The sequence below is a fragment of the Alexandromys fortis genome, unplaced genomic scaffold (genome assembly GCF_014885135.2).
Source record: "Alexandromys fortis isolate MF-2015 unplaced genomic scaffold, M_Fortis_MF-2015_v1.1 scaffold_16, whole genome shotgun sequence".
Classification (NCBI taxonomy): Eukaryota; Metazoa; Chordata; class Mammalia; order Rodentia; family Cricetidae; genus Alexandromys; species Alexandromys fortis.
In genome coordinates, this window is record NW_026067893.1 from 14,258,147 (window position 1) to 14,285,351 (window position 27,205).

At 50.9% G+C, this 27,205-nt stretch overlaps 2 protein-coding genes and 1 long non-coding RNA gene across 9 annotated transcripts; 2 read left to right on the plus strand and 1 right to left on the minus strand.

Annotated features, from left to right (window-relative positions):
* Nucleotides 1-423: 423 nt before the first annotated feature.
* Nucleotides 424-17,854, minus strand: Dpcd (deleted in primary ciliary dyskinesia homolog (mouse)). Of its 2 annotated transcripts, none has more exons than XM_050144868.1 (6): nucleotides 17,724-17,854; nucleotides 12,627-12,707; nucleotides 6,148-6,272; nucleotides 5,577-5,710; nucleotides 1,005-1,107; nucleotides 424-711 (listed from the first exon to the last, which is right to left on the minus strand). In XM_050144868.1, the coding sequence occupies exons 1-6, from the start codon at nucleotides 17,785-17,787 to the stop codon at nucleotides 607-609; spliced, it is 612 nt and encodes a 203-aa protein (XP_050000825.1). In that variant the 5' UTR covers nucleotides 17,788-17,854; the 3' UTR covers nucleotides 424-606. The 2 variants fall into 2 exon arrangements, with proteins under 2 accessions (XP_050000825.1, XP_050000835.1); XM_050144878.1 differs by having other exon boundaries at nucleotides 6,159-6,272; nucleotides 17,724-17,791.
* Nucleotides 1,116-4,651, plus strand: LOC126503307 (uncharacterized). Its single transcript, XR_007592251.1, has 2 exons — nucleotides 1,116-1,650; nucleotides 1,687-4,651. It is a non-coding gene; the product is annotated as an uncharacterized lncRNA (long non-coding RNA).
* Poll (DNA polymerase lambda) lies at nucleotides 17,736-26,619 on the plus strand. Of its 6 annotated transcripts, none has more exons than XM_050144828.1 (9): nucleotides 17,736-17,866; nucleotides 18,720-18,857; nucleotides 20,038-20,332; nucleotides 20,513-20,672; nucleotides 20,991-21,308; nucleotides 22,605-22,778; nucleotides 23,479-23,607; nucleotides 25,353-25,521; nucleotides 25,782-26,619. In XM_050144828.1, the coding sequence occupies exons 2-9, from the start codon at nucleotides 18,746-18,748 to the stop codon at nucleotides 26,144-26,146; spliced, it is 1,722 nt and encodes a 573-aa protein (XP_050000785.1). In that variant the 5' UTR covers nucleotides 17,736-17,866; nucleotides 18,720-18,745; the 3' UTR covers nucleotides 26,147-26,619. The 6 variants fall into 6 exon arrangements, with proteins under 6 accessions (XP_050000785.1, XP_050000746.1, XP_050000753.1 ...); XM_050144789.1 differs by lacking the exon at nucleotides 17,736-17,866 and adding an exon at nucleotides 17,907-17,945; XM_050144796.1 differs by lacking the exon at nucleotides 17,736-17,866 and adding an exon at nucleotides 17,907-17,945 and having other exon boundaries at nucleotides 25,794-26,619.
* Nucleotides 26,620-27,205: the final 586 nt, after the last annotated feature.

The window sequence follows — 27,205 nt, forward strand, 5'->3', positions numbered from 1 at the left end:
ATGTGTACAGGGAAGGACAAAACCATGGCTCTGTGTCCTCAAGGTTTCTTTTCTCCCACCTCTTTGGGGTGTGGACAAGAGACTGTGGCTTGTGGCTGTTAACCTGCTGGCACCTGTGGTGACCTTTCATTCACCACACACACCTTTGACAACCTGTAACCCTGCTCACTTCAAGCAGTGTTGTAACATTCTGTGCTATTTCCAGGACTGCTGGATGTTTTCAACGTCCCCTTTGCTCACATCCACCTCAGGGGAGTTTTTCCTGGGCCACCTGTATAAGGCAAGTACGGCAAGCCTAGCCCTGCTCTCCCCTTTAGCTGGAAGGTGGGGACGGTGGGGGAGGTTGCCACACCAGCGCCTTCCTCGGGAAGACCAGGGTGCCCGAGGACAGGCAACTTACAGCAATGAATAGAAGGGCAGTCCTTCCAGAGCAGCTCCAAACAACTTTACTCAGGAACAAAACCACAGGCAGAAGCAAGCTGTGCCCCAAGAGCCACGTCCGTGGCCTCTGAAGTTCTTAGAGGAGGCTGCCCACGCCAAAGGAGCCCAAGCCAGGAAGTCGCCCAGCTTCCTTCACACTGGAGGTCCAAGCAAAGCTCAGGACAGCTACTGGGTCTTACAGTCCCCATCACTGCTGTGGGCTGTCTTTACCTTCTTTAGCTCCTTCTGTAGCTCGGACTCAGCCACCATGACCTCCTTTGGCTTCTGATACTGTGGAGGGAACCAGGGAGAAAGCATAACTCGGTTACTAGCCCCTCCCTCCACACACACACACACACTCTGGATCCTCTTGTACATGAGGAGACATAGGTGAGCAGGTCTGAAGGACTTGCTCAGGGTTGTGGCTGGGGAGGAGCATCCCCATGATGACCGCTCAAGTCCCCGTCATGGCCTCCCCCCGCCCCCAGATGAGTAGGAGAGCCTGGTCTTCACCAAGCAGACCTAGGACTTGGGGTGCCTGAAGGCAGGAGAGTGGGAGAGGGAAGAGGAACCTCTTCTCTTACAGAGATTATCAGGGTGCAGTGGGCGTGAGCAAAGCTCAGTGCAGAGTCCTCCAGAGGAAGCTGGTGTCGGTCTAGGTCAGGAATGGAGAACTTCTTGTAGTACCTGTGGGGACACCAAGAGGCTGCTGGGAACCAGCACGGTGACCCTGGCAGTTGGGCACCAGACCCTTCGCTACCAGGTTTCTACATAGCTCCCCCCTACTTTCTATACAGCTTGATAGGAAAAGGACCTGGGTTTTTTGGGTCTGTGGCTCTGGAATCAAAAGGATGATGGCAGCCTTACAGCGGGTCAGCCAAGGGTGAGCAGAACCAGTGGGGGTTCTGGGACTAGCCCAGGGATCAGACTCACCAACTATACAAAGAACATCCCCAGGTTCTTGGGGACACCAGAAATGGGACATTTCTCCTAACAAGCATCAGCAGGACTTCTAAGGCTGTTTACATGAGACCTCACTGAAAGACCGGGGTGACAACAACGTGTCTCTGAAGGCCTCATTGATCAACTACTAAAACCAGACCAGAGTGTCACCAGACGGAGCCATCTTCCTGGGAGGACAAGTCTCAGACTCTGAACCCTTTTCCCATATAGTAAACACAAAACCAACCAGATAGCACAGATTCTGAGGCTTTGCCAAGAGGGAATGCAGTTGGGAGGGAGGGAGGGAGGGAGGGAGGGAGGGAGGGAGGGAGGGAGGGAGGGTGCTGGTGAAGTCAGGCTCAAAGTTCCTCATGCCTGGCCCTCACTTGATACCCTTCCTCTCAATTTCCTTGGTGGACGTGTGGGCTAGATGGGATGGGCACCAGCCAGGGGTGGCTAGAGCCCCTACCTGGACAAGTCCTTTTCTGAAGAGGGAGAGTGGCTGTGTGGGCTGAGGAGGGAAATGCCTCAGGTAGGTACAAACAAACTCAAGAGAAGGGCCTGGAGAGAATGGGCTTTTAATACTTCAGAGGGACCTGGCCCTTGTGGTGACAGCTACACTGAGTCCACTTCAAAAGCTCTGATGCCCTGGGGACTCGATGCAGGGTTCTGCCCTGTCTTCCCTGCCCAAATCCCTCAGTTCAGAAGAGGCTCTGGGGCCCCTCTCTTCCCAGGTTCCCCTCTCCCCACCAAGGTGCAGGGACCCACGCAGGAAAAGAATGTTTATTCAAAGGCTGACAGTTCAAAAGGAGTGGGGGCTGGGACCCTAATGGTACAGCACGTTGCTTTCTTTTCCAAAGCTCTGCCCCAGGGAAAGGCGATCCATCTGCCTGCAATGGGTGGAATGCCTGCTTCATCCTCTTCCTAGCCAACAGGCTAAGTGAGGGCTTTTCCTGGGGCCCTGGTCTGGCCTGCAAAGGTGGCAGACACTGATAATAGCAGGGGGTCAAAGGTTAAACAGCGGAGATTAGGTGAACACAAAGGCTTGTTAGGAAGTGTTAACATCTTCTCTGCAAATATACACAGAAAGCAGGACCAGGAGAAGCACCGCCCACCCCCAGGAAGGGCCAATGGAAGAGAAGCAGCCCAGGGCTTGTGCCCCCCCCCCCCCCCCCCCCCCCCCCCCCCCCCCCCCCCCCCCCCCCCGCAACTTCAGGATCAGAGAACTTAAGGTGTGTGGCTTGCCCCTTCCAGTCTAGGGAATGGAGGTTGCCAATGCCTGAGAGGGTTAGCTTTGCATCTCTGATGGATTCTGTTCATTGGGTGAGGCTAAACAACCTCTCCTAGAGACAGCTGACATCTAGGGTGCTAGTGAATAAAGGTCTCCACCTTTCCCTCTGCACACAGCCCCTGCTCACCTGATCAGACTAGGGTGTGCCACAATACCTGAACTTGAATTTTTCGCCAGCATCTGGATGAGAGGAAGCCACTGCGCTTCTGGAAAAGTCAGAGTGCCTTCCTGTCCCACTCTACTACCCTGCCCAGTTCCCTGCCACCCCTGGCTCTGTGCATGGAAAAGGGTACCCGTTAGGCTTGGTGAAAGCCCGTGAAGGAGCTGAGGCAGGGGCAGGCCTGCTGTGGACAGTGGCGTGGTGTCTGCCCCACACTCCTCTAGCATGTCCACTGTATTCAGAGAAGTCTCCAGCCAGTCCTGCCCTGAGAGTGGCAGCAGGTAAAGCCCCAATCTCAGGCACTGGGCAGACTACACATGGCTTCCTGCTGCCTGTAGAGTCACAATGAAGACCACACTCAGCTTCTCAGAGCCTGTCAGGCAGTTCTGCGAATACGGAGTCCTGTCGTCTAGTTAGAGTATCACCAGTGTCAAGTTAGCCAGGCTCTCTTCAGCGCCCTTGCTTTGGCAGCTTGACCATGGTACAGGGTGCCTGTATGTATGTGATCCTAAGTTCCTCAAACTGTCGTGAGGTAGTGTAAGCACGCTTCTCACAAGTGAGGAGACCTTGGCCAGAGTCTACTGTTGGCACCTGGCAGGGGCTAGATCTAAGCCAGAGTCATCTTAGTCCAGCACACTCGGTCTTTCCACTTCCGGCTGCCAACTTCCAGGCTGAGACATGGAACCTTCCTTATACAAACATGTTTCTCAGGACCAGATGGCGCCACACCAGGGTCCCATAGAAATGGTTTCTTCCTTCCCAAGGTCAAGACTACAGCAAGACACTGGAATCAACTTCAAGCAAAGTGACTAAACCAGTTCTGCAGGGGCAACAAGCTACTGTGTAGCTCTGGTTGGGAACCTTGTTTTGGATGCTAAACGAGAGCACACCTCTAGGTGAAGAAAAGCAGAACCCAACAAGAGTGCTCTGGTGGGGGCTCTGCAAATGCACAGCACTGAGAGAGAAGGGCACACTACTCTCTATACAGGTCACTGTATGCTTTTTATATGCATTTCTACAACCATTAATATATAGGTAAGAATATGCTTCATGTCCCCCTCTGGATGGTATCATGATCAGGAAAAAGATTTTAAAAGTGTTCTAAATGTGAAGTACCCTAAATGTGAAGTACCGGCAGCGACTGAATTTCTCCAGGTAGAAGGTAGGAACTCCATTAGGCACAGGAAAGGACTGGTTAAGTTTGGTGGCCTCTCCAGCCTACTTTCGAAAATAGGGACCTGCAGGGGGCAGGCTGAGCCTGGTTTAGGACTCAATTCTAAAGTGAGCACCAAAATATCATTTTCTTTTCCCTCTGTGTGAAGCCCTCCTCCTAGGGTACCACTCCCATCCTACCAGGCCTCCAATAGCATCTCAAAAATGCCCCCAACCCCTGCCCTTGGGTGCTGGAATGCTCCACTAGCGAGAGCCCCTGGCCAACAGCGCCACCTATGGCATCTATGTATACACGTGCAGGGGATGGGGCCCAGAGGATCTGCTCACAGATGAAGATTTTGGTGAGCTAGCTGGCCCCTCTTCCAGTACGCTCTTGTAATCACATTTCTGCCTGATATCTGTATTCCACAGTGACCTCTGGGGGACGGAAAGGAGGCAGCAGCCAGCTCCACAAAGCGCTGAGCTGCAGATTCAAATGCTATCAGAAGCACTTTTGTTCCTAGTTTGGACCCAGGGCTTCGTACGCCAGGGAATGCTTGCTGAAGCACGGAGTTTGTTTTCCTACAGGCAATTTCTCTGTTGTCTGAAATTGCTAAATTCCACTTTAGGCACTGACTCCTGTTAATGATGAGAACAATAACGGGAATAAACTGCCTTTTATCTGAGGACTTCAGTGTGCTTTATAAACGCAAACCCTTATTATTATGACTTTATATTTATAGACAAGGTCCACTACGGGGGCTGCTGGCTGCATGTACAGCAATAATCCTGAAATTAATTCATTCATCTCTACCCTTTCCCTTGTCCCCTTAACCCTGCCAAAGTGACAGGGTGTGGGGGTGCTAAGAGGACAACAGGACCCAGGGCTGTACTGGAGGTGGCTGGGAAGCCCTCTGCTTCCTAAAGGAGACTGCACCACATCACCTGAAGGGGGAGAGGGGAGTTCTCCTGTGAAGCAGCAGATGCCATGTAGGCACCATGGGGTGAGGCTCTGAACCCCAGCATCAAGTTGGGTGGTTTGGCAGCTTGTGAACGAGGAGATTAAAAAAAACACCAAAACCCTCCCCAAATGAGGTCCCTGTTTAGAACTGGCCCTCATACTCTCTCTAGCTCAGGCTGAAGCGGATTCGTTTCTAGACCCTTCGTCTGTGATCAGAGTACCAGAAACCCAAATGTGATCACACCCTGGCCACCTCTCAAACCTTAGCACTCACTGCCTTCCCCCTAACAGATCACAAAGGGAATCTGAAACAGAATTCTAGAGATTTCTGAGAGTCAAACTTCTGCCTACTTCCCCTTAGTCCAGGGAAGGATGAGGGCTGCCACCCAGATGTGGCTTCCTGCCAATTCAGTGGTATCACCAAGCCAAGTTCACCAGGTCAAGGACATAACAACCCTAGAACAAACTGCCAGAGACCACAAGCTAGTGGTTAAGCCCTCATTCACGCAGCAGATAGTCACGTGAGCCCTAGGCTAGGCCAGATCCCAGACTAGACCCTGGCGGAGCTGCTGCAGTCAATTCCCCGACTCTTGGAGCCCACTCAACCTCAGCTCGCACCCAGGGAAACAGGTGCCCACCGTGCCACTCACTTTTTGTTGGTCGTTCTAACAATGACACAGCGCTCCTTCTGGGCCACAGAGACGCTATAAACATCCTTTGGGTAGGGGAGATTTCGAATCCGCCACTGGAAACTTGTTTTAGTGTCCTTGCGCATGAAGATGGGCTGTGGAAAGCAAACCAGCACAGGGTGGCCTTAGACTTGCAGGGTGGCCTTAGACTTGCGTAGTAGAATGACCTTGAACTTGTTTCCTGACTCCACCTCCCCAAGTGCTGAGACTACAAGGCTGTGCTGTGAAGCCCAGGTTATCAAGGACCGTTCTTGGGGAAAGGTACAAAGGGTTGGCCCCTACCCTCCCCAGGCTCTAGCTAGAGCCAGACAAGAAACCCTCTGCTCTTCTCCCCGGCTCCCACCCAAAGCAGTTGCTATTGCTGTGACATACCAGGCCTGGAGGCCTTGCCCTGGAAAGGGCAAAATAACGTGTTTGGATGTCCATACAAACCTAGTGTGGCTAGGTGGACATAGTGAATATAAGGTGGTCAGCAAATCATGGTCAGAAGTTTCCTCCCACTCCCCCTTAGACACTGGACAGACAGACATACATTGGCATTACTTTCCTTGATGAGCTCGGACCCCAGGCTCCCGGCTCCTGAGGGCGCTGGCTCTCCCACTTCAAGTTGCCACTGGCCCAAGGCTCCCAGGGCATTTTTCACACGCCATTTTCTCACTGGTAAGAGAAACAAGCAAAGGATGAACACTCTTCCCGCCAAATCTGACAGGACATTGGATACCCGGACAAGCTGGGGCCTTTGTCTCAATGCTGGGTCTTTTGCACCTAATGGGAATCACATAACCTGGGAAGTCAAACTGGGGCACCACAGCAGCAACAGCTTGCCAAGTCTACCTCAAAGGTAGGCTGACCCCTGGAACTGAGCAGCTCTAGGAGGAATCGTGGGGGCACCCAGCAGAAGGCAGAGGGCTGACAAAGGTCATTTCTGGAAATGGGAAATCTGGGTCTTCAAATGGAGTTTAGCTGTGGTTTGCTGTTTCTTGAGACGCAGTCTTACGAGATAGCCCTGGCTGTTTTCAAACCCTTCTGTCTTGGCCTCGAGTGTAAGGATTGCAAGAGTGTGCCAGCATGCCCATCTTTGGATGCATTTCCCTCTCTAATAACTACGCAAAGAGAAACAAACTGCATGAGAGCTGTTGTCCAGGTTTGTCTCACGATTCAGAAAGTCCAAAGACACTCACTTATTTCACGCACACCTGGCTTAATAGCAACAACAGACAGCAACGCCCCCCCATACACAGCCCAAAAGTTGTTTAAATAATCTTGAGCTAGGTGTAACTCACTGAGTTTTTCCAAGCACTAGGATTAACCTCTATTATTGCAATCAATAAATAGTTTGTTGATTGTATTTTGTGAGACTTATTTATTGCTTTATATGTTTGGCTTGCATTTATATACTACATTTTAAATGCACTAAGTGTAAGTGTGATTTCCTTTTGTAAAATGGATCCTTATGTTTATAACTTGATAATGCAAATAACCATCTTTCCTTGCCCATGTAAACAACTCAGACATTTGCGAAAGGTTTTTCTTATTGTGGTTGATGTTTTTAATCCCTGCCCTCCTGTCCTTTAGGTCTGTTTTGTGATGTAAACTCCTTCTGTAGCCTAGGCTACTGCTAACCTCAGGGTAGTCTTCTGGCTCAGCGTCATGGGTGCTGGGCTTATAAACCTGAGCCACCATGCCTGTTTTTATTTTGGTGTTGTTTTGTCTTATAAGATACATCTATTATGGAAATCATATATCCAGACAAGAGTCAGCGGGCAGATTCTCACTGACCTCCAGTCAGTCCTGTGCTGGTGGCTGCTCCCATGCAGTCCACAGTGGAGATGTTCTGCTGAGGTCCACCGTCCACCCCCACCCTTCTGCTGTTTTAAGAAAGCCTGGGCTGCCGAGTTGGGGCATCCTACAGCAAGAGCTAAGCAGGAGGTGCTGAAGTCTTCCAGCTCCTGGAGCTGCTCGAGGATGTGACCAACTCAGAAAGGGCCTGATGGGCAACCACAACTGTTGTCAGGGACGGCTCTCTCTTCAGGGTGGGGCGGGATCTTTTCATGGTGCATCAGGCCTGTGGGCTTCTGAGCAGCTGGGCCAGGCTTGCACATGCTCACTTCTGTGGGCACAAAAGCCGAACACAAAAGTGTGATGTAGAATTAGAACCTTCCCATGAATATGGGCTTTTTATAAGGTCTGTTGAATTCTGCAGTGTGATTTTATTACATCTTAGAGCCAAAAATTCTCTCTAGAAACACATTTGCAAGTTTATAATGGAAATGAATAAGGATGAGTGAAACCTGGAAATGTGCTTTCTAGGCAACTTCTTATGCCCACAAATACTTCCTTAAGTGAACGCTGTGACTAGTGTATGCAAACCTCGTCCCCGCAACACCTCCCCAGAACACCATGGAAGATGGCCTTAAGGGACTCTGGGACAGTGGCAAACAAGTGGCAGACACCTCCTAGCAGTGGCTGACCATGACAAGATGACAGAGCCTGCTCCCTGTGACAGCAAACATCACCCCTGGCTTCTTAAACCATGTCTAAAATGCTATGCCAGGCTGGGGTACAGCTTGGTGGTAGAGCTATGCCTAGCATGTGTAAGACCCTGGCTTTGCTCCTCAGCAATAGGAAGAAGGAGGGGAAGGGGAAACCCAGCAACAGCTACCCATATAAAAAACAAGGCAGAAAATTACTTTTTCCCCAGACATGGTTACAGCAGTATCAGGGGACAGCTACACAAGCACCCGAGACCATTTGGTTTCTTTCAAGACAGGGTCTCACAATGTAGCTCTGACGGTCCTAGAACTCACTATGTATGTAGACTAAGCTGGCTGTGAACGCAGAGGTCCTCCTGCCTCTGCCTTGCAAGTGCTGGGATTAAAGGTGTGCACCCCTGTGCCTGGTAAAAGCACTTAGTATTGGGAGCAAACTAGCACCTCTGGGTCCCCATGCCATTGCTGTGAACACAGCCATCACAGGTTTAAAGGGGCAAGTTCACTTAGCAGACATCTAGTCCAGCACCTCTGTTTTTGTTTATCGAGGAGAAAGCCTTTCTTCCCCACCTGCTTGCCTTCAAGTCCTGCCTCTATTTTCCGGGGGAGCAAACATCAAGAACAGTCAAAATTCAGGTCTACTGATCATGTGCCACATACTTAGAAGGCTGGGAGGATGGAGGCTAGAGGCTATCGGGCTAGATGACAAAACAAAGAGAATTCGGGTCTTACTTAGAACCCCATATTCAGAGTTCAGTTATCAGTAAGAGATAAACTGTCATCTCCAAATGTTCTAGACAGATGTGATGTCCTGAAAGCCTTCTTCAGCACTTTTTTTTTTGGTTGAGACCAGGTCTCTCTATGTAATCCTGGTTGTCTCAGAACACACTATGTGGATATGGCTGGCTTCAAATTCACAGAGATCCTCCTGCCTCTGCCTTCTGAGTGCTGGTATTAAAGGTGTGACCACCATGCCCAGCTTGTGTTTCTATTTTTATACTTTAGCCTTTAAAGGCCAGGTGTGGTTGTCTGAAGGGGAACACTGATGAATTACTACCTAGCTGGGCTGGGGAAGCAAGACGGCCCTGTACTCCTGGGTTCTGTTAAACCGCTTGGCCTTGGGACGGCACCGGTACGGCTCCTAGGAGCAGGGGCCGCTGCGGGAACCCGCTCGTCTTCCACAGAAACCTGCCCAAGAAGGGAAGGTCACTGCACTTCTGTTTCCTTATTTCTCACCCCAGCTCAGGGTCATGGAAGTGTAGCACCCTTGGCTGTCTTATTTCAAGCATCCTGGGAAATCATACCCTTCACTAGAGTATAACACGGTAAGAAGGTTCCCTTTCTAGCCTCTCAAGAGGCAAGATCCAATGAAAGATTCTGAAGACCTTACTTTTCCCAGGTATGTGGGCATGGGTGTGCACAGGCAGAAACGGTCTCGCCTTTGTTCCTGTACTCAAGGACAGCTCCTGTGGCAACGGAGGATGGTTTCCACCTGCTGTCACTCTGATTTGATTATATGTTAAACCCAAACTGGTGTGTGCAAGGCAGCTCCCCGGGATGCTGTCATCTCTTCCCAGCTGAGTCAGGGCCAGCCTTTGGAAAGGAGACTTCCAATGACCCCATAAATGCAGGAAATGTATGAAGGAGGCAGTGCGGGGGGCGGGGGGGGGCTTCCCAAGTCAGCAGGAAGCGGGCTGATGCCCGGATGCTGAAAGCAGTCCCATCTTTCAGGTGGGCTGGAGAGTGGAGGCCCTAAAGGCCTCCTTCCCCAAAGCTCCGAGGCCTGGCCCACTTCCAATACGGATAATTACATTCCCTTTCCTAAATACTCCCTGCAGCTTAAACTGGATGCAGGATTCTTCCTTTCTGCCCTAAAACACTGCAACATTGCTATGTGGCTATTAAACAGCTGCCGTGGCCCATCCCCGAGGAGGCTGAAGGGAATCGAGTGGTCATTTATAAAGCCGCTGAAGTGCCTGGGGATGAAAGTGCTCAATATCCTCCCAATGCAGCCTGCGCTGGTTAGGCTGGCGGTCAAATACCAAAGCAGATTAAGAGGTAATCCAAATGTAAGCGCTGGGGGACGTCTGCCCTTCAGCCCGGCACCCTGGACACGCTGTGTTCTTCGGGGGTTGGTTTGATGTTCCGATCATTGTGGCAAGGCCCTTCAGCTTTTCCTCTATGAATACACACAGCGTTCATTGTGGGGGGTGGGATGAATAGCCCCGAGAGGGAGAGAAGAGATGACACTAACATGCTTATTAACACCAACTGGAGGAACTTTGTCCCAGACAGACGCACACCTACTGGCAATTCTTCCTCTGTAAATTACTTTCTGAGCTTTTTCTCTAACAGAAAACCTGTTTGACCAATTATCAAATTTGTGTACTAGCTGGGGAAAAAAAATGGAAACCATTTCACTCACTGCCACAAAAACTAAATCGACATTCAACTTCGCAGTGTGCACAGGTACCAGCCAGCTCTGGTCCTGGGATCATGTTCAAACATTAATAACCAGGCCGGCGGCATGTGCTTGCAGTCCCAGCTACTAGGGAAACTTGAGGTCAGAGGACCATTTGAGCCTCAAAAGTCTGAGGCCAGCCCAGGTAATGTACAGAGATCCCGTGTCAAAAACAAACAAACGAAAAGCTAATACTGGACGATATTTTGCAAGGGCAGTTGGGCTGGGGTTAGGAGATAAAAACAAACGGTCTTAGAGCCTGGCAGCGCAGCCTTTACCCTCAACTCTACGGAGGCTGGGATGGGAGGATCGCCAGCCCGGGATGCACAGGAGGACCATGTCCTGAGAAAACAAGAACAAAATAAAGGGCAGGATTTAAGCATTCTTTGCTCTAAGATGATGCCACTGGACACAGAGGCTCAAACACTTCAGTCTGGCTCAGACACCACCCAGCTTTGTGCTTTTCAACATGGTGCTTAACTTCTCTGAGCTTACTCCTTCGACTGTAAAATGGGGACAACAGAGCCTATGTCGTGGGGCTTTAAGGAAGATGGTTACATGAAGGAATTCAAGTAAAGCCCCTGGAATGATGCCCAGTTAGTGTGTTAATGTCATTATTAGGTAAAGCAGCCAAATGCTGAGCTACATCCCTCCTCCATTCTTGCTACTAAGCAAAAGGAAGTTTGAAGGCCACGGTCTAGCCCAACCTGCTACCACCAGAAGTGGGACAGGAGGGCACACAGCGCTACAGAAAGGAATCCGGTCTTACTCTTAATTTTAGTATCATTCCCAAGCATGGCAAAGGGGCTGCGCTCGTCTGTCTGTTTTTATGGCCTCCACCGCACTACCTGCTTTGTTTGCTGTGTGGAGAAAAGATGTGACATGAGGGGCTGGGCAGGAGCTGTGACCAGACTCAGGGTGACGGCGGTGGTTAGCTCACGTGACCTCTGCTTTCATAAGTTCTCCCCTGTTAGACATTCCAAGGCCGTCACCCCCTGGGAGCGCTATAAATTACAATGCATTGTGAGGATATTACTACTGTATTGGTTTCCAGCGAATCAGTGTCATATGCTAAACACATCAAGATTTTTAATAGCGCCAGACTAAACCAATTGGGACTGGAGCCCAAGCAGCTCATAATAAGAAGGGATCAACACTTCACTACAACTGAGCATGCGCAGGACACACATTTTAAGACTGGGGACTGAGAGAATATGCAAACCAGTATAACCCATGTTGTCAGTTCAAGACATTTATGAGCTGTCAGGAAAAGGGAAAAAGAAATTCCCTCAACAATACTACCTGTCGATCAGACCCAGGAAGAAATGAAAGTCAGGAATAAAGACAAGAAAATAACTCAGCCCGTGATTCCATCATTGGTCTTAGCGTTTCAGGTGTGACTTAATAAAGAGAGCAGCTCCCATGGTGGGGAGCTTTGGTCCCTGGGTCACAGGCCAGTTACCCAGCTCTGGGAAGTCAGTTAATGCCGGTGTGCATCCCTGGGAACAGAACGCGGGCAAATCAAATAATCCCCAGAAATCCGAGCTGCAACTCTGATTCATGAGCCTATTCTTAAGGAGGGGATCCTGGGCACACAAAGCGATGCTGCCGCAGAAATCACCATTCCTGCCCAGTTCATGCCATTCAAGATGAGGGTCATATTTAATGGTGTTGTCAAGGAGGCAAGGTCAGAAGCTGTCATGTCTGATGCTTGCCCTTGGTGTGGCTTCAGGAAGCAACAGAACAAGCAAGCAAAAACTTGAAGTGCAAGCCTTGTTTTACCACTGCTCCCCTCTACTCGGCCTCTTCTGTGACCCCTGCCTGAGAGGTTCACTTGCCCTCTCATTTAGCTGGAGGTGGGGGATGGGCTGTGCTGGGCAAAGGACTCCACTACGCTTCTCAGGTTCAGTGTTCAGAACAGTCTTACCCCAAGGACCACCATCTCCCTACCATGCACACTGCATGCTGAGATCCCCGCTCGAGCCTCAGGCCAGGAGCATTCAAGTGGACATCCATCAGCCCCAAGAGCTGCTGAGGACCCTCAGGGAGCCCCCCACTTACCAAGTAGTTCACTGGTCTTCTCATCGTATTCTTCGGCCATTTCCTTCCCGTCAGGGAACAAATAGTGCACCATCCTCTTCCCTACACAGAGCAAAGAGCACCTTATCCACAGCTGCCCTCGGCCTTGCCCCTGCAGACCCAGAGCCCCTCACCCCACAGCTGCCCTCGGCCTTGCCCCTGCAGACCCAGACATCTATCTCCCAAACAGCAGCAGCCTGAGAACCTGGCCAGTGCCTCCCCTGCCCTGAGCTTCTTGTTGGCCACCATGGCTTTTGAGATGTGTACCAGGCTCCCTTCCCATCTCGGAACACACCTTTGCTATGCTGTGCCCACCACCAAAAGAAGCCATGCTTCCTCCCAAGCATATAACTTTCCTCACTCTTCGACGCCCAGTTCAAGTGTCACTTCCTCTCAGTCTCCCTCACCTATGACTGCAGCCACCATGGCAGATGGGTCACCTCCCCTCAGTCTGAGTCCAGCCCACAGCAGAGCATTTCCCACACCAGGACAGTGTTAAAAGCATCTGGTAGAAACGGACGGACGGCATCCCATGTCTTTCCCCACTTCCTACAACCAGCGCTAGCTGCGCTGATGTGAGCCGGGCTTCCTGACAGGCGCCTCCAGCCACACCGCCACCGCCTTCATCTACATATCTCTAGGCCACTGCCCGGGGGGCCGGGTGCTGTCATCTTGTACCTGCTCCCTGACACAAACACGGTTATGATTTTTACATCTCTTATGTGAGTCTTTGGTTATTGCTTGTCTCTTCTATCGGATTGGGTATGGGTGTCCACAGTCTCCCAGAGATCAGCCACAGAACCTGGGATGTGACAGGAACTCAAATGCTGACTCAAGAGAATAAAAACACATCGATGTATACCACCCATTAAAGGATTAAAAAAAAATCAAACAAACCAAAAAAGCTGGGTGGTGGTGTCACACGCCTTTAATCCCAGCACTCTGGAGGCAGAGGCAGGAGTATTTCTGTGAGTTTGAGGTCAGCCTGGTCTACAGAGTGAATTTCAAGACAGGCTCCAAAGCTACAGAGAAACCCTATCTCAACTCCCCCAAACAAAACACAAATCAAAACAAAACAAAGGATAAAAAGAACCCATGGGAGTCTCCTAGCCCACAATCACTTGCTCAAGCGAAGAGCTGTGTCATTTCTCCCAGGCAGGTAAGTAGATGGAGGTGGACATGGACCTTCCAGCCTTCCAGTGCCTTCCAGAAGAAGAGCCCTAAGGTGGCCTTCTCCTGTTTACTCACACCTCTAGGATACAGTTTCCCTGTCAGCCCTAATTTGTATTGCAGGGCAGCTTACCCCCAAATTTGCAAGGCTTCAATAACCAATCAAAATATCAACCCCCTTAATAATCTGAATGCTTCACAGGTAAGAGCTTGCTCTGCAGGCATGAGGAGCCGAATTCGAATCCTCAGCACCCGGAATAAATAGCTGGGTGCGGTTGTGCATTCCTGTAACCCCAGCATTGCAGGGCAGAGACAGGCAGGTCCCAAAAACCAAAAGGGTGAGCTCTGGCTCAGGAAGAGACAGCAATAAGGCAGAGACTAACAGAGGAGTGACGTAAAAGCCTGGCCTTCACACACCCGACATCCTGCTATGGCCTCCATATACGCTCCTGTACACTTACATGCAAGCGCCACACACAAATACACCATACCCCCCTCCAAATACTGCCCTATGACCAAAAGCAACAAAAGCAGACTTGAGAATACACTTGAATATTCAGGTTCAAAGCAACATCACTCACGCCAACTGAAAGGCAGAAGGAACCCAAGTATCCATCAGCAGATGGCTGAACACTGTGAGGGAGAGTACACACACAATAGGACGCTTACACTGTGAGGGAGAGTACACACACAGTAGGACGCTTACACTGTGAGGGAGAGTACACACACAGTAGGACGCTTACACTGTGAGGGAGAGTACACACACAGTAGGACGCTTACACTGTGAGGGAGAGTACACACACAGTAGGACGCTTACACTGTGAGGGAAGGTACACACACAGTAGGATGCTTCACTGTGAGGGAGAGTACACACACAGTAGGACGCTTACACTGTGAGGGAGAGTACACACACACACACAGTAGGACACTTTAGAGCAGAGGCTGGCGTTGGGCAGAGTAGTCAGCTGGCCTTTCAAGCGTGAGGACCTGAATTTGATCCCCATATTCACATACAAAGTCTGGGGCAGTGACGTGTGCATATAATCCCATGACTGGGGAGCTGGAGACAGGAGGATCCTGGGGCTCGCTGAACAGCAGCCCAGCCTAATGAACAAGCTCTAGGTCCCAGTGAGAGACCCTTTCTCAAAACAAGGTGGAGACCAGCAAGATGGCTGAGCTGGTGAAAGTGCTCATCACCAAGCCTGACAAACTGATTGATCCCAGAAGTCAGATGAGGGAGGGAAAGAATCAGTTCCCACAGTTGTACCACATGCATGCTACGGCAGGTATGCATACGCACACATGTATGCTATGGCAGGCATACACATGCACACATGTATGCTATGGCAGGTATACACAAGCACATATGCAATGCTGTGGCAGGTACACACACGCACACATGTATGCTATGGCAGGTATGCACCTGCACACATGTATGCTATGGCAGGAGCACACGCACACATGCATGCTATGGCAGGTATGCATATATATACACATGTATGCTATGGCAGGAATGCACACGCACACATGTATGTTATGGCAGGTATACACATGCACACATGTATGCTATGGCAGGTATGCACACATGTATGTTATGGCAGGCACACACGCATATGCTATGGCAGGTATACACATGCACACATATAAATGTTAAAAAAATAAAAGAAAGAAAGAAGCAAAATAAACCCACAAACCATGTGGGCAATTGTGATGAAGGACACCCAAAGTTGACTTCTGACCACCACACAAGCACACACAAAATATATAAAGGAGATTCTGCACATATGACAACATAGATGAACCTTGAAAACCTTCTGCTATGTGAACTAATTAAATCAGATGCTATCTGATTCGACTTACACGAGGCTCTTAGTCAAATTAATTGAAACCCACAGTAGAATGCTGATCACTAGAGGCCGGGGGGAGGGGGGAAAGGATAGTGTGGGATTCTGTTCTGATGGCTGCTGAGTGTTGGTTTTGGAATGTGAATGAAATTAATGACACCTAACTGTGCCCCTAAAAATAGTTATGACAATAAATTTTATACCCTCCCTTTTTTTTTTGACCACACACACACACACACACACAAAAACCCAAACAGATCAAGCATGGTGGTACATGCCCTTTATCCTAAAACTAGGGAAGCAGAGGCAGGAGGATCTCTGTGCCTTCAAGGCCAGTGTAGTCCACACAGCACATCTGGGTCAGCTAGGACTACATAGTGAGATCCTGTCTCAAAATACAAAAGACCACTATCCCGTGAAGTAATGTCCAAAATCTGCACACTGTGGGATCACAGTGTATCCCAATTCATCTATGCCTCTTCATTTTCCACCATTTCTCCTGCTACAGCCTCTTGAGAAAGGAGACTCCTAGTTACTCTGTATCCAGACACAGGCAGGCAGCGCGTGAATGGCTGAATGGTGACTGTTTCCATAACACTTAGCTACCATCCACTCTCATGCTTCATGCTTCCTTGCTCTGCATATGAGTTATTCTTTGGCACACGGCCACCCTTCCATCTCCACTTACCAAATAATCTGTTTTTTTTTAAATTATTTATTTATTATGTATACAGTGCTCTACCTGCATGTATGCTCGCAGGCCAGAAAAGGGCACTAGATCTCATTAGTGGTTGCTTGGAATTGAACTCGGTTCCTCTGGAAGAGCAGCCAGTGCTCTTAACCTCTGGGCCATCTCTCCAGCCCTACTAATCCATTCTTTAGGGGCTGGAATTTGGTGATTATCCAAAGAGAAAATATTTTCAATTTCATGCTTTCTTAGCATTTCATACACCATCCCAACCCTCCTCTCTCTCTTTCTCTCTCTAAGCTAAGGTCTCTGCCTTAGCCCCTCCTCCACCCCCACCCGCCCAGATGACAAGCATGAGCTACAATCTCTTGCTAATATCTCAACCTCTAACACAAGCTGCTATCTACTTACATGTCTTCTTCTTGATCATTTTGTGAACTCCTAGGAGAGCACAGGTCATGGGTTTTTGTTTGTTTTTCTGTCTGCTCTAGCACAAATGCTGCAGTTAGGAACAAATGAAACCTGACTTTAATTTCCATAAGCTTCAGGCTTCTGTGATTGGCAGCCACGTGTGGAGGTAAGTTCCCAGCTGTTAAGCTTTAAAGGGAATTCAGCTCTAATTGAGCCTAGCTGCCAAGTGGGTCCAGGAAAGACCTCTGAAGTAGAGGGGACTTACACTGAGCAATTGCAGGATGGGGAAAAGCTGATATTTCAAACTCTTGTTCTCGTCATTTAGACCTTGGCCCTTGTTTTCTCTCTCCTAAAGACCATAAAACATCTAGAAATCTACTCTAAATAGAGCACAGCTGGAAAGGCCCGCTGGAACAACAGCGGCAGCCTACCCACTTCATTTTATAGTTGGAGAAAATGCGGTTCTAACAAATTAATAAGTGAACCAATAGCAGAGTTGACCTAAAACCCTGGTGTCTCTCCATTCTATGCCACAGGGCTGCCGTTCTCAATAGGACCCCCAAACTGAGGTGCATGGGGCCCCAGGTCATGTTACAGTTATATCTATCTGCAAAACCTGGGGCTCTAAAACCTTCCTGGATTTCAGTCAAAAAAAAAGGGGAGGGGGGAGTAAAATTTCGCCTCTTGGTACAGCCCTGAGGAACGATGATGAGAGTAAAATGAATTATTTAGAATTACCAACAAAACTCGAGCGGGGCGGGTGTAATGAAACTTGAGGTGGGTGACGAGAGACTTGGGTTCTACTCCACCCTGGGCCTCAGTTTCCTCCTCTGTAAATGTAGGAAGCAAGCGTGGCTGGCTGATGGTTGCGACAACTCCAGCTCTGCCCACCCAGGCTGAGACCCTCCCAGGAGAAGCCGGCACGGAGAGCCCGCCCAGGAGGAGAACACGAGAGGCTCGAGTTACCATCCTGCAACAGCGCCGTCTTCTCGGCCGCCCGCAGACTCTCCAACCAGCTAGTCACCGCCATCTTCCCTCCGCCCAGCAACGCGCCCGACCACTTCCATGGCAACTGCTGGGCCGAGGGTCACTTCCGGATGACCCGGAAGGTATTCTGGGAATTTACTTTTCAATTACCCCCGCCCCTCCCCCCCCCCCACACCCGGTCCGTTTTCATTGACTCCCATGGTGAGTTTATTTCTCTTTGCGGGAGGTTCTGGCCTTGCGTGGACCGGCCCCGGGGCCGGGTCGAGTGGGGAGGTTCCTAGGACTTTTAGGGTCGTGGCATCAGCGCTCTTCTGGCCCCAACTGGGAGTCCCCGGTTCACGCCAGCTGCACACCCAGTGCATGTGGCACATCTGCCCACCCCCAGCTGTGAGGGCACCTTACACCTGCTGTGGCTGCACCCCACTTCCCTGCAGCTACGGAGCTCAAGCCCCCCCCCCCCCATGGGGCTGCGACAGGGGCAGGTGTACGGCGTGCCCGCAACTTTCCGTGAAGTTTTTCTCTGTAATCGCACATTGAGGCTAGAGAAAAATGACGTGAGGTTTGTGTGCACGTGTCTCTCAGACTCCACTTTTTTGGGGGACGATGAAGACTTTACTAAAAATGTAGTCCTGTTTCTTAGGCCCTTATCATTTTGGAAAAGCCTCTTGGAAGTGGAAGCAGAGGCCGACTCTGCTCTGGATTTTCAGAGCATCCCCCTCCTTCCAATGACTTCCCTTGAGTCAAAGGTCATCCCCACCCCTGACTCCCATAGTCCCAGCCTTTCCCTATCTTCCCTCTGTACTCTTAACTCTGAAAGGCTGGTGTGTGTGGAGCGCATATTAAACCACTGGCATTTAACCGGGGTTCCTGAGACCTCTGAGAAGGGGTCTCTTGCTCTCAAAGCCCGCCTCTCTTGGCCAAATGGTCTAGGGGCGGCCCTGAATCTTGGTTTTCTGCACATCTACCCTTAAACAGAAAAGCAAGGATCCAGCCATACTTCAATGGATCCCCAGGGGATCTTGAAGGCATTTCCCAAACGAAAGAAAATTCGTGCAGATCCATCATCAAAAGCCCTGGCAAAGGTTCCCAGAAAGGAGGCGGGAGATGCTGGAGGTGAGCTGGCCCGCCCTCGAACTCACGCACTTGAACCCTCAGCCATCTGTTTTCACCCAGAGTCAGAAGCGGAAGTGGCCTCACACGTACTGTAGGGGCCGAGATCTCCACCTACTTTGTGTTTGCTTTGGTCTCAGTCTCGTGTTTAGAGTCTCACTGTAACCTTGACCTGCCTTGTAGCTGAGAATGACCTTAAGCTCCCGACCCTGTCTCAGCCTCCGGAGTGCTGGGTTAACAGGTGTGCAGCACCAGGTCCGGCTGGCGCTTTGTCCTCGTTTGTTTTGCAAGGAAGGATTTCTCTCTGTAGCTCTGGTTGTCCTGGAGCTTGCTCTGTAGGCCAGCCTGTCTTGAACTTGGGGGTGTGCCTGGGATTAAAGGCATGCACCACTACAACTGTGCCTGTCTTTGATAGCCTATTTGCTGTGTTATCTTCTTCCGCACCCCAAGATCTCGGTGAGAAAATGTTCCCTGACTCCTCAGGAAGTGGCCCTTAGAATTCTTTGTTGTCCTGGAGGAGCCCCCGGAGCATACACATACCCCCCGCGTCCTCAGGCTTGTTCTGTGTTGTTTTGCCACCAGAATTGTTAAGTAGCTGGCAGAGATTTTTAAGGTGTTGGGAGTGTTGGTCAAGTCCTCTAGACTGAGGGCAAAGAACTTGTAATGGTAAGAAATGTGTGCTTTGCTGAAAAAAAAAAAGTGATAAAATGATTTTTTGAACTGTGTTCAGAGCAAGAAGGCTTCAGTCACAGATACTTATAGATGACCTGTGACATGCCAGGCACCGCTCTCTTTTGCACCAGGAAGAGGACACTAAATCCTAACTCCCTGCGTTCAGATGACGTCCTTTGAAGAAGTTGGCTGTGTTTGCGGTAGAATTCTTTGAAGGCTTTTTACGCTCTGGGTGGCAGGAACATGGTTACTTTGAAGGGAAGTGATTTCAAACGGTTCACTGTGACAATGTAAGTTGCCCAGCTCAGTGACATACGTACATCTGTAATCCTAGCACTTGGAAGTAGAAGCAGTAGAAACAGAAGAATCAGGAGTTCAGGGTTATTCACTATGTAATGAGTTTGAGGCCGGCCTGGGCTACGTGAGACCCTGTCTTAATAATAATGGTAATAAAATAATAATAATATTAATAAAATTTATGATAATAGGTATTTGGATGTCCTCTCTACAGATTGGCTGAGCTCCCTGAGGGCTCACATTATGCCCACTGGCATTGGACGAGCCCGGGCCGAGCTCTTTGAGAAGCAGATTCTCCATCACGGTGGCCAGATATGCTCTGCCCACGCCCCAGGAGTTACTCACATCGTGGTGGATGAAAACATGGACTGTGAGCGGGCTCTTCGGCTCCTCAGACTCCCCCAGCTACCCCCCAGTGCTCAGCTGGTGAAGTCATCCTGGCTGAGCTTGTGCCTGCAGGAGAGAAGGGTGGTGGACACAGCTGGATTCAGTCTCTCCATCCCCGAGAGGTGGGCTGCCCCTCGCCTTTCTCAAGTTTTGTGGATAGCATCTTGAGTTATTCCCAGACAACTCCTTTGTTTTCAATTGGACATACTTGGAAATGGAGGTTTCAGTGGAGAGAAAGATGGGGACGGAGGCAAGGGAGAGTTTTGATACCCTAACTACCTGTGACCTCTCCTGCCCTCTAGTTCCTCCAACCAACCACAGCCCAGCAAGACAGACCAAGGCTCTTCTGCTCCTGGTACCCAGGAAGCTGTATCCAGGACGACCTTCTCTCCCCCCCCTCCTCACATCGGAGCTGCATCTTCTCCCAAAAAGACAGAGAAGGCGCCAAGAACCCCAGCCCAGGTGAGAAGCTCAGGGCCCTGCCCGTAGAAGTAGAAGGGCTTGGTGTTTATCCAGAGACCTAGGTTTCTCTTGATTATGCAGCTGTTCTGCTCTTCCCGGCAGCATTCATTGCGTCTGCATTTACCAAGCCATGTCTACCATCTAACACTGGGAGTCCCAGGGCTCTGAAGGAAGCCCTCTGGCCTTACACTGGCGAAGGGACAAGCCCAGTGCACTAGGTGCAGGCTCATCTTTGAGTCAAAGTAGGAACACCTGCCCACCAAACACAACCCCCCACTCTTGAGGAGAACACAGATTTACTGTTTCTTCTATCTCCAGCTCAGCTCAGATGATGAAACCAGTGATGAGGAAGGACCCCAGGTTAGCTCAGCAGATCTGGAAGCCTTGATCAGTGGGCACTACCCCACTCCCCCTGAAGAAGATGGTGGGCCCCACCCAGCCCCAGCAGCCCTGGAGAAGTGGGTCTGTGCACAGCCCTCGAGCCAGAAGGCCACTAATTACAACCTGCACATCACAGAGAAGCTAGAAGTACTGGCTAAAGCCTACAGTGTCCAGGGAGACAAGTGGAGGGCCCTGGGCTATGCCAAGGCCATCAATGCCCTCAAGAGCTTCCACAAGCCTGTCAGCTCCTACCAGGTACTTGGAGGTTGGAGAAGGGGCCTCTCCTTTATGAACTATGGTTAATAGCAGTGAGAAGGGGCCTCTCCTTTATGAACTAGTGGTTAATGGCAGTGCTAGTCACCAATGGACATCAAATTAGTGGTTAAGATTTTATAATGGGTGGGGTTTACACTGAGACACATTGATAATATTTTTAAAAAAAAGGTTGAGAACAGACCAGCAAAATTGTTAGGACTGGGAAATGGGTGCTTAGGGGTTTATTACACCGTTTCTTTTACTTCCAATTGTATTTATATAATAAGAAGTTTAGGTGGCTGGTGCCAGTGCACATCTGTAATCCCAGCACTGGGCAGGGGGGTAGCAGAGGCAGGCAGATCTCTGTAAGTTTGAGGCCAGTCTGTTCTACAGAGTGAGCTCCAAGACAGCCAGGGCTACGCAGTGAAACCCTGTCTGGAAAAACAAAAATTTAAAAAAAAAAAGAGTTTAAGGCCAGGCATGGTGGTACATGTCTTAGACTCTGTTTGTTTGTTTGTTTGTTTGTTTTTTGTCTTAAACTCTGGAACCATTTCATTGTGGGCTCTATAGACAAGTTACTTACTGTTTGTCAATTTTCCAATCACTTGAAAGGAATTAATAACAGTTGCCATTCACAGTGTTTTTGTAAGGTTGAAAGATGGTCCCAGTAGCACAGAATGGCATGAAGTAAGCCCTCAGTCAGTGTGTCACAGTAGCCCTCAGTCAGTGTGTCACTGTAACCCTGTCAGTGTGTCACTGTAACCCTGTCAGTGTGTCACAGTAACCCCATCAGTGTGTCACAGTAACCCCATCAGTGTGTCACAGTAACCCCGTCAGTGTGTCACAGTAGCCCTGTCAGTGTGTCACAGTAGCCCCGTCAGTGTGTCACAGTAACCCTGTCAGTGTGTCACAGTAGCCCCGTCAGTGTGTCTTAAAGCTGTGATGAAGGTGGTGCAGTGGTGATGGCGAGGGCTTTGTTATTTTCTGTACTGCTTTTTGTTGTTGTGTGGTTTGTTCTTTTCTTTTGGAAATGGAGTCTTTGTGTGGAGTCCTGACTGATCTGGAAGTCTGCCTGCTTGCACCTCTGCCTCCAGGAGTTCTGGGATTGAAGGCATGCATTACCATGCCTGGCCATTTTCTCTATTTCTTGTTGCTGGTCTCTGGGAACCAAAGGACAAGTTCCATATGGTTGCTGAGCTGGCTTCTGGGCAGAAATTCTGCTGAAGGAGCCAGATTTCCTACTCTGGCTCTCCCTTCCTAACTTCTTATTCCTCCTCTCTACTACTTCCTCCCTAGGAGGCCTGCAGCATCCCTGGAATTGGGAAGCGGATGGCTGAGAAGATCAAGGAGATCCTGGAGAGCGGGCATCTGCGGAAGCTAGACCACATCAGTGACAGTGTGCCTGTCTTGGAGCTCTTCTCCAACATCTGGGGAGCTGGGACTAAGACTGCCCAGATGTGGTACCATCAGGTCACACCCTGCCCTTCTGCCACAGCCCTTCCACTTTAGTATTGCTGTGCCACAGAGCCTCCGCCACATCCCTTCCTCTCTGCCCGCAGGAGCCAGGGTCCTTGTGTATCCACCCTGTGTTCTCATGAGAATGAATCGAACCCCAGGAGACTGCTTTGTAATGGCACCAGAGTTCGCCTCGGTCCCTCTCCTGTCCCCAGGACAGTCGTGTGGCTTAGTGTCTTGAAGTGAGGGCAGGAACAATAAATATATTACTCTGTCCCATGGACCAGCAAGGGACTTTCTGTTTTCTTAGTTTCTTGAAAGAGTATCTCACTGTGTGGCCTTGGCTAGGCTAGAACTTGCTGTGTAGATCAGGCTGGCCCTGAACTCATGGAGATCCGTGGCTCTGAAAAGGGACTTTCTAAGGAGCCCAGGCTTTTGGCCCCATGTCTAAAACAGTGGTTCCCAACCTGGTCGTGCCAAGAATGATCTTGGGAACTGGTAAGAGTGAAGCCAAGACCCATTTTAGACCAAGGAATCAGAGACCAGCATCCTCAGATTGTGGTGTCCCCCTGCATAGATGGTAGACTTGGTCAGTCTTGCCTTATGTCTTCCATGGTAGCAGCTGTGACAGAGCACCTGTGTCTTCTGGTCCACACACTTACTTCATTAGTCCTGGGTCCTCACAGCCTCCTCTCTCGCTGGTTTTTTTTTCCAGGGTTTCCGGAATCTAGAAGACATCCGAAGGCTGGACTCACTGACTGCTCAGCAGGTCGTTGGCTTGAAGCACTACGATGACTTCCTGGAGCGCATGCCCAGGGAGGAGGCTGCAGAAATTGAGCAGACAGTAAGCATGGCCCCTAGAGCACTAAGGAGAGCGAGGTTCAATTCCCAGCTGGGCAGCACCACAGGCAGAAGTAGTTAAGGGGCTGCCAGAGACCGAGAAGAGCAGGTTGAGACCAGAGCCGTAGGCCCAGAGGACATCAGGTGGGGGTGGACACTGTAACACCAGCCATATGGGTGAGTGGTCTCGGGGCTAGAGAGCACTGGGCCTAGCGTGGAGGCAGACACAATCTCAACCACTGGGATGTGAGAGGGTGAACAGACCAGGTTGGGGTCAGGGTAGAAGTGGTGGTTCATTGTCTTGAGAACTTGATGAAAATTGCGGGGCCAAGAGTGGTGGCTCACACCTTTAATCCCAGCATATGGGAGGCAGAGGCAGGCGGATCTCTGTGAGTTCCAGGGCAGCCAGGACTGTTACACAGAGAAACCCTGCCCCGAAAAACAAAAACAAAGAAACAAACAAGAAGTGAGAACTATGGGCTCCTCAGCTCAGAAGGCACAAATGACCCAGGTATCGGCCTCTTTCCACATGTGTGGGCCCTCTCAAGCACCTCTGCAGCTGCTCAGAATTGGTGGGGTTCAGATGAAAGAATATAAGATTAGGGGTGGGGTCAAGAGAGCATGGCCAGGACTTAGTTAGGGGTGAGCTTGGTTAGGAGTTTCTCCCAGGGTTCTGTTCTATTTGCTGTGAGTATTTGTGATTGTCAAGGCCCAACCATGTGGTGCAGAGGTTGCTGGGTATGCCCAAGATCCCACTGCTGTCTCCAGCACCATAGAAAGAAAAAACAATAGTTTCAGTTGGCCAAGAAATAAGCTTTGGCCAAGTTAAAGGTTTGGTTTAGAGCAGAGGACTAAGTTTATGAGTTTATACAGAGTTGGGTCAGAGAGACAGGGCACCCTAGGGTCTTGCTGAGCGATAGCTGAGACAGCCGCCTGGGACTGGTCTGGACGGATAGACAGGCCCTACTGTGTGCCCTTCAGCACACTGTCACTCGGCCACGGCGTCCAGGCACAGGGAATGCCCTGGGCAGCCACCAGCCCGCAGCCCATTGGAACCAGGCTTCCCACTGGAGCTTGCCCACAAGTAGGGCTCCAGCTATAGGGATGCTGATGGATTACTTATCTTTCTCCTGGGAGGCCCAAGAGGGGAGCGAAGGGATTAGCAGAACTGCTTGTCAGGCCCTGGGAATTGAGGTGTCCTGGCTGTGGGTATCCAGGGCCCCAGAGACCTCAGTGTCCTGCAGTGGGGGCGGGACCCATCTCCATATAAAAGGCCTCCACCGCGGCTGGTGGAGGCTAATGGGCTTATTCCTCCTCAATTAGGCCTCTCAGATCCTTCTACAGACAGGCCTGGCTCACCCCTTCCTCACAGGTGCAGCGGTGTTTGTGCTCCACTTTCTCAGGCTCTGCCAGCCACCTGCTCAGGCCTTAAACCCCGACTCCCACACACTGCTGTCAGCTCCAGAGTCATAGGCAGCTTGAACTGCAGGGCAGGGATACGGCCTTTTGTGGAGTTTCACAGGCCTGGCCACTAGGTGCAGGTGGAGCCAGAACCCAAAGAGTGCCCCTCTGCTCTTTCTTATACAGAGTCCTTCTACCCAGACAGAGCCAACGTCTTCAGGCCTCCACAGGCCTGTCTCTAGGGGCCTCAGACTTATCCCCCTTAGCATAAAGCCTGGGCTAGACCCAGGAGCTGGCGCTGTCATGGGAGAGGCCTCCAGCATCTCACCCCTCCCTGCCCTTTCCCAGGTCCGGACATCAGCCCAGGCCTTTAATTCTGGGCTGCTGTGTGTGGCCTGTGGCTCTTATCGAAGGGGGAAGAAGACCTGCGGGGATGTGGATGTGCTCATCACTCACCCAGATGGCCGGTCCCACCAGGGCATCTTCAGCCGCCTCCTTGACAGCCTTCGGCAGCAAGGTATCCACTGTCTTTGGGTGAGCAGGCTGGAAGGGGGCAGCCATGTTTGAGTTGTCATCTTTGAGTCCTAGTTTGAGACATGCCATGGGGGAAGGGCCAAAGACACTGTAGGACAGGTGCCTACAGGTAGAAGGTCTTCCGACTACATTCTATAGATGAGGAATTGGGCCCAGCGGGGCAGGGTGGACTAGAGAAGGGAGGGGTCTGGGCAAGTTGGGAGGGTCCAGATTGCCCTATAGACATCCCTTACATTGGACCAGGGTTCCTCACAGATGACCTGGTGAGCCAGGAGGAGAATGGCCAGCAGCAGAAGTACTTGGGTGTGTGCCGGCTCCCAGGGCCCGGGCAGCGGCACCGGCGACTGGACATTATCATCGTGCCCTACAGTGAGTTTGCCTGTGCCCTGCTCTACTTCACTGGCTCTGCCCACTTCAACCGGTCCATGCGAGCTCTGGCCAAGACCAAGGGCATGAGCTTGTCGGAGCATGCCCTCAGCGCAGCTGTGGTCCGGAACAGCCAAGGTGTCAAGGTGGGGCCTGGGCGCGTGCTGCCCACCCCCACAGAGAGGGACGTCTTCAAGCTCTTAGGCCTGCCCTACCGAGAGCCAGCTGAGCGGGACTGGTAACCATGCTGTGTGAGCTGCCACCACCACTATAGCTTTGCCCAGCTCAGCCAGATGACTTCAGTCACCTGCTGTCCTTAGCGAGCCAAGCTGGGAGTTCTGGGCCTGAGGGAAAGAGCCCGCCTGACAGTGAGAGCCTGCAAGCCCTCTCCCGGTTGGACAGGATGACGTATGCTGCTGTCCCCTCCACCTCACCACGGCTCCTAGTGACATTTGAGCAGAACAGGTTTCAAGCCTGTCTCCTGTGCCTAGGCTTTCCTTTCCACCCCAGACAGATCTAGATGGTGAGGCTGGGGCTGGGGGGAAACAGCTGTGGGTTCAGCATCTTCCTGAACCCTTACTGTAGGAGACGCCATGCGGACTCCCTCCCCCACTCACTTCCTGTGCAGCTGGAGCTGCTGGGGGCGGCCTGCTCAGACTCTGTGAGGACTGCTTCGGAAGGCCCTGGGGCCTAGTAAAGCACTTTTGACTTTCAACCTGCCTGGTGTCTGAGCTGCAGCCCCACCTGCTGCCCTGCACCCCAGCAGAACAACCATGGGGCCTAGACATCAGAACCCACACTACCGCCTTCTGGTCAGGGTCAGGCCTGGCTGAGTCAGATCCTGAATGCAAAATGTGGTCTAGGGTAGATGGTATGAGAGAGAACTGGAGTTAGACACAAGGGGCCCCTCTCTGTCCACCCTTTAGCAGCTCCTGTGACCCTTTAGCAGCTACTTCTCAGTTCGGTAGGGGCCTTGTAGTGGGCTCCACCCCTTCCTCAGCAGCACTCATGCAGGCCAGGTCCCCCCACTTTGGTGTCTGGGGTCTAGGCTTGAGCTGGAGGTCTGATTCCAAGATGCTAGGGTTCATGACTGCTTTGTTCACTTTGAGATGCCTTGAACTTCCTACATAGCCCAGGCTGGCCTAGAACTTATGATTTTCCTGCCTCTGCCTTCTGAGTATTTAGAATTATAAGTGCCACTGCCCAGACCAAGGAGGCAAAAGCCAACTCTGAGATTCTACAATACACAAGCCACATACACACCTTGCACACACACACACCTTGCATACACACACCTTGTA

Coding starts and splice junctions, on each gene's coding strand:
- Dpcd (XM_050144868.1), bottom strand. CDS start 17,787: ATGGCGGTGACTAGCTGGTTGGAGAGTCTGCGGGCGGCCGAGAAGACG. Junction 12,708..17,723: donor GACGGCGCTGTTGCAGGATG/GTAACTCGAGCC, acceptor TGCTCTGTGTAG/GGAAGAGGATGGTGCACTAT. Junction 712..1,004: donor ACTGCACCCTGATAATCTCT/GTAAGAGAAGAG, acceptor TTCCCTCCACAG/TATCAGAAGCCAAAGGAGGT.
- Poll (XM_050144828.1), top strand. CDS start 18,746: ATGGATCCCCAGGGGATCTTGAAGGCATTTCCCAAACGAAAGAAAATT. Junction 20,673..20,990: donor CGCCAAGAACCCCAGCCCAG/GTGAGAAGCTCA, acceptor TTCTATCTCCAG/CTCAGCTCAGATGATGAAAC. Junction 21,309..22,604: donor AGCCTGTCAGCTCCTACCAG/GTACTTGGAGGT, acceptor CTTCCTCCCTAG/GAGGCCTGCAGCATCCCTGG.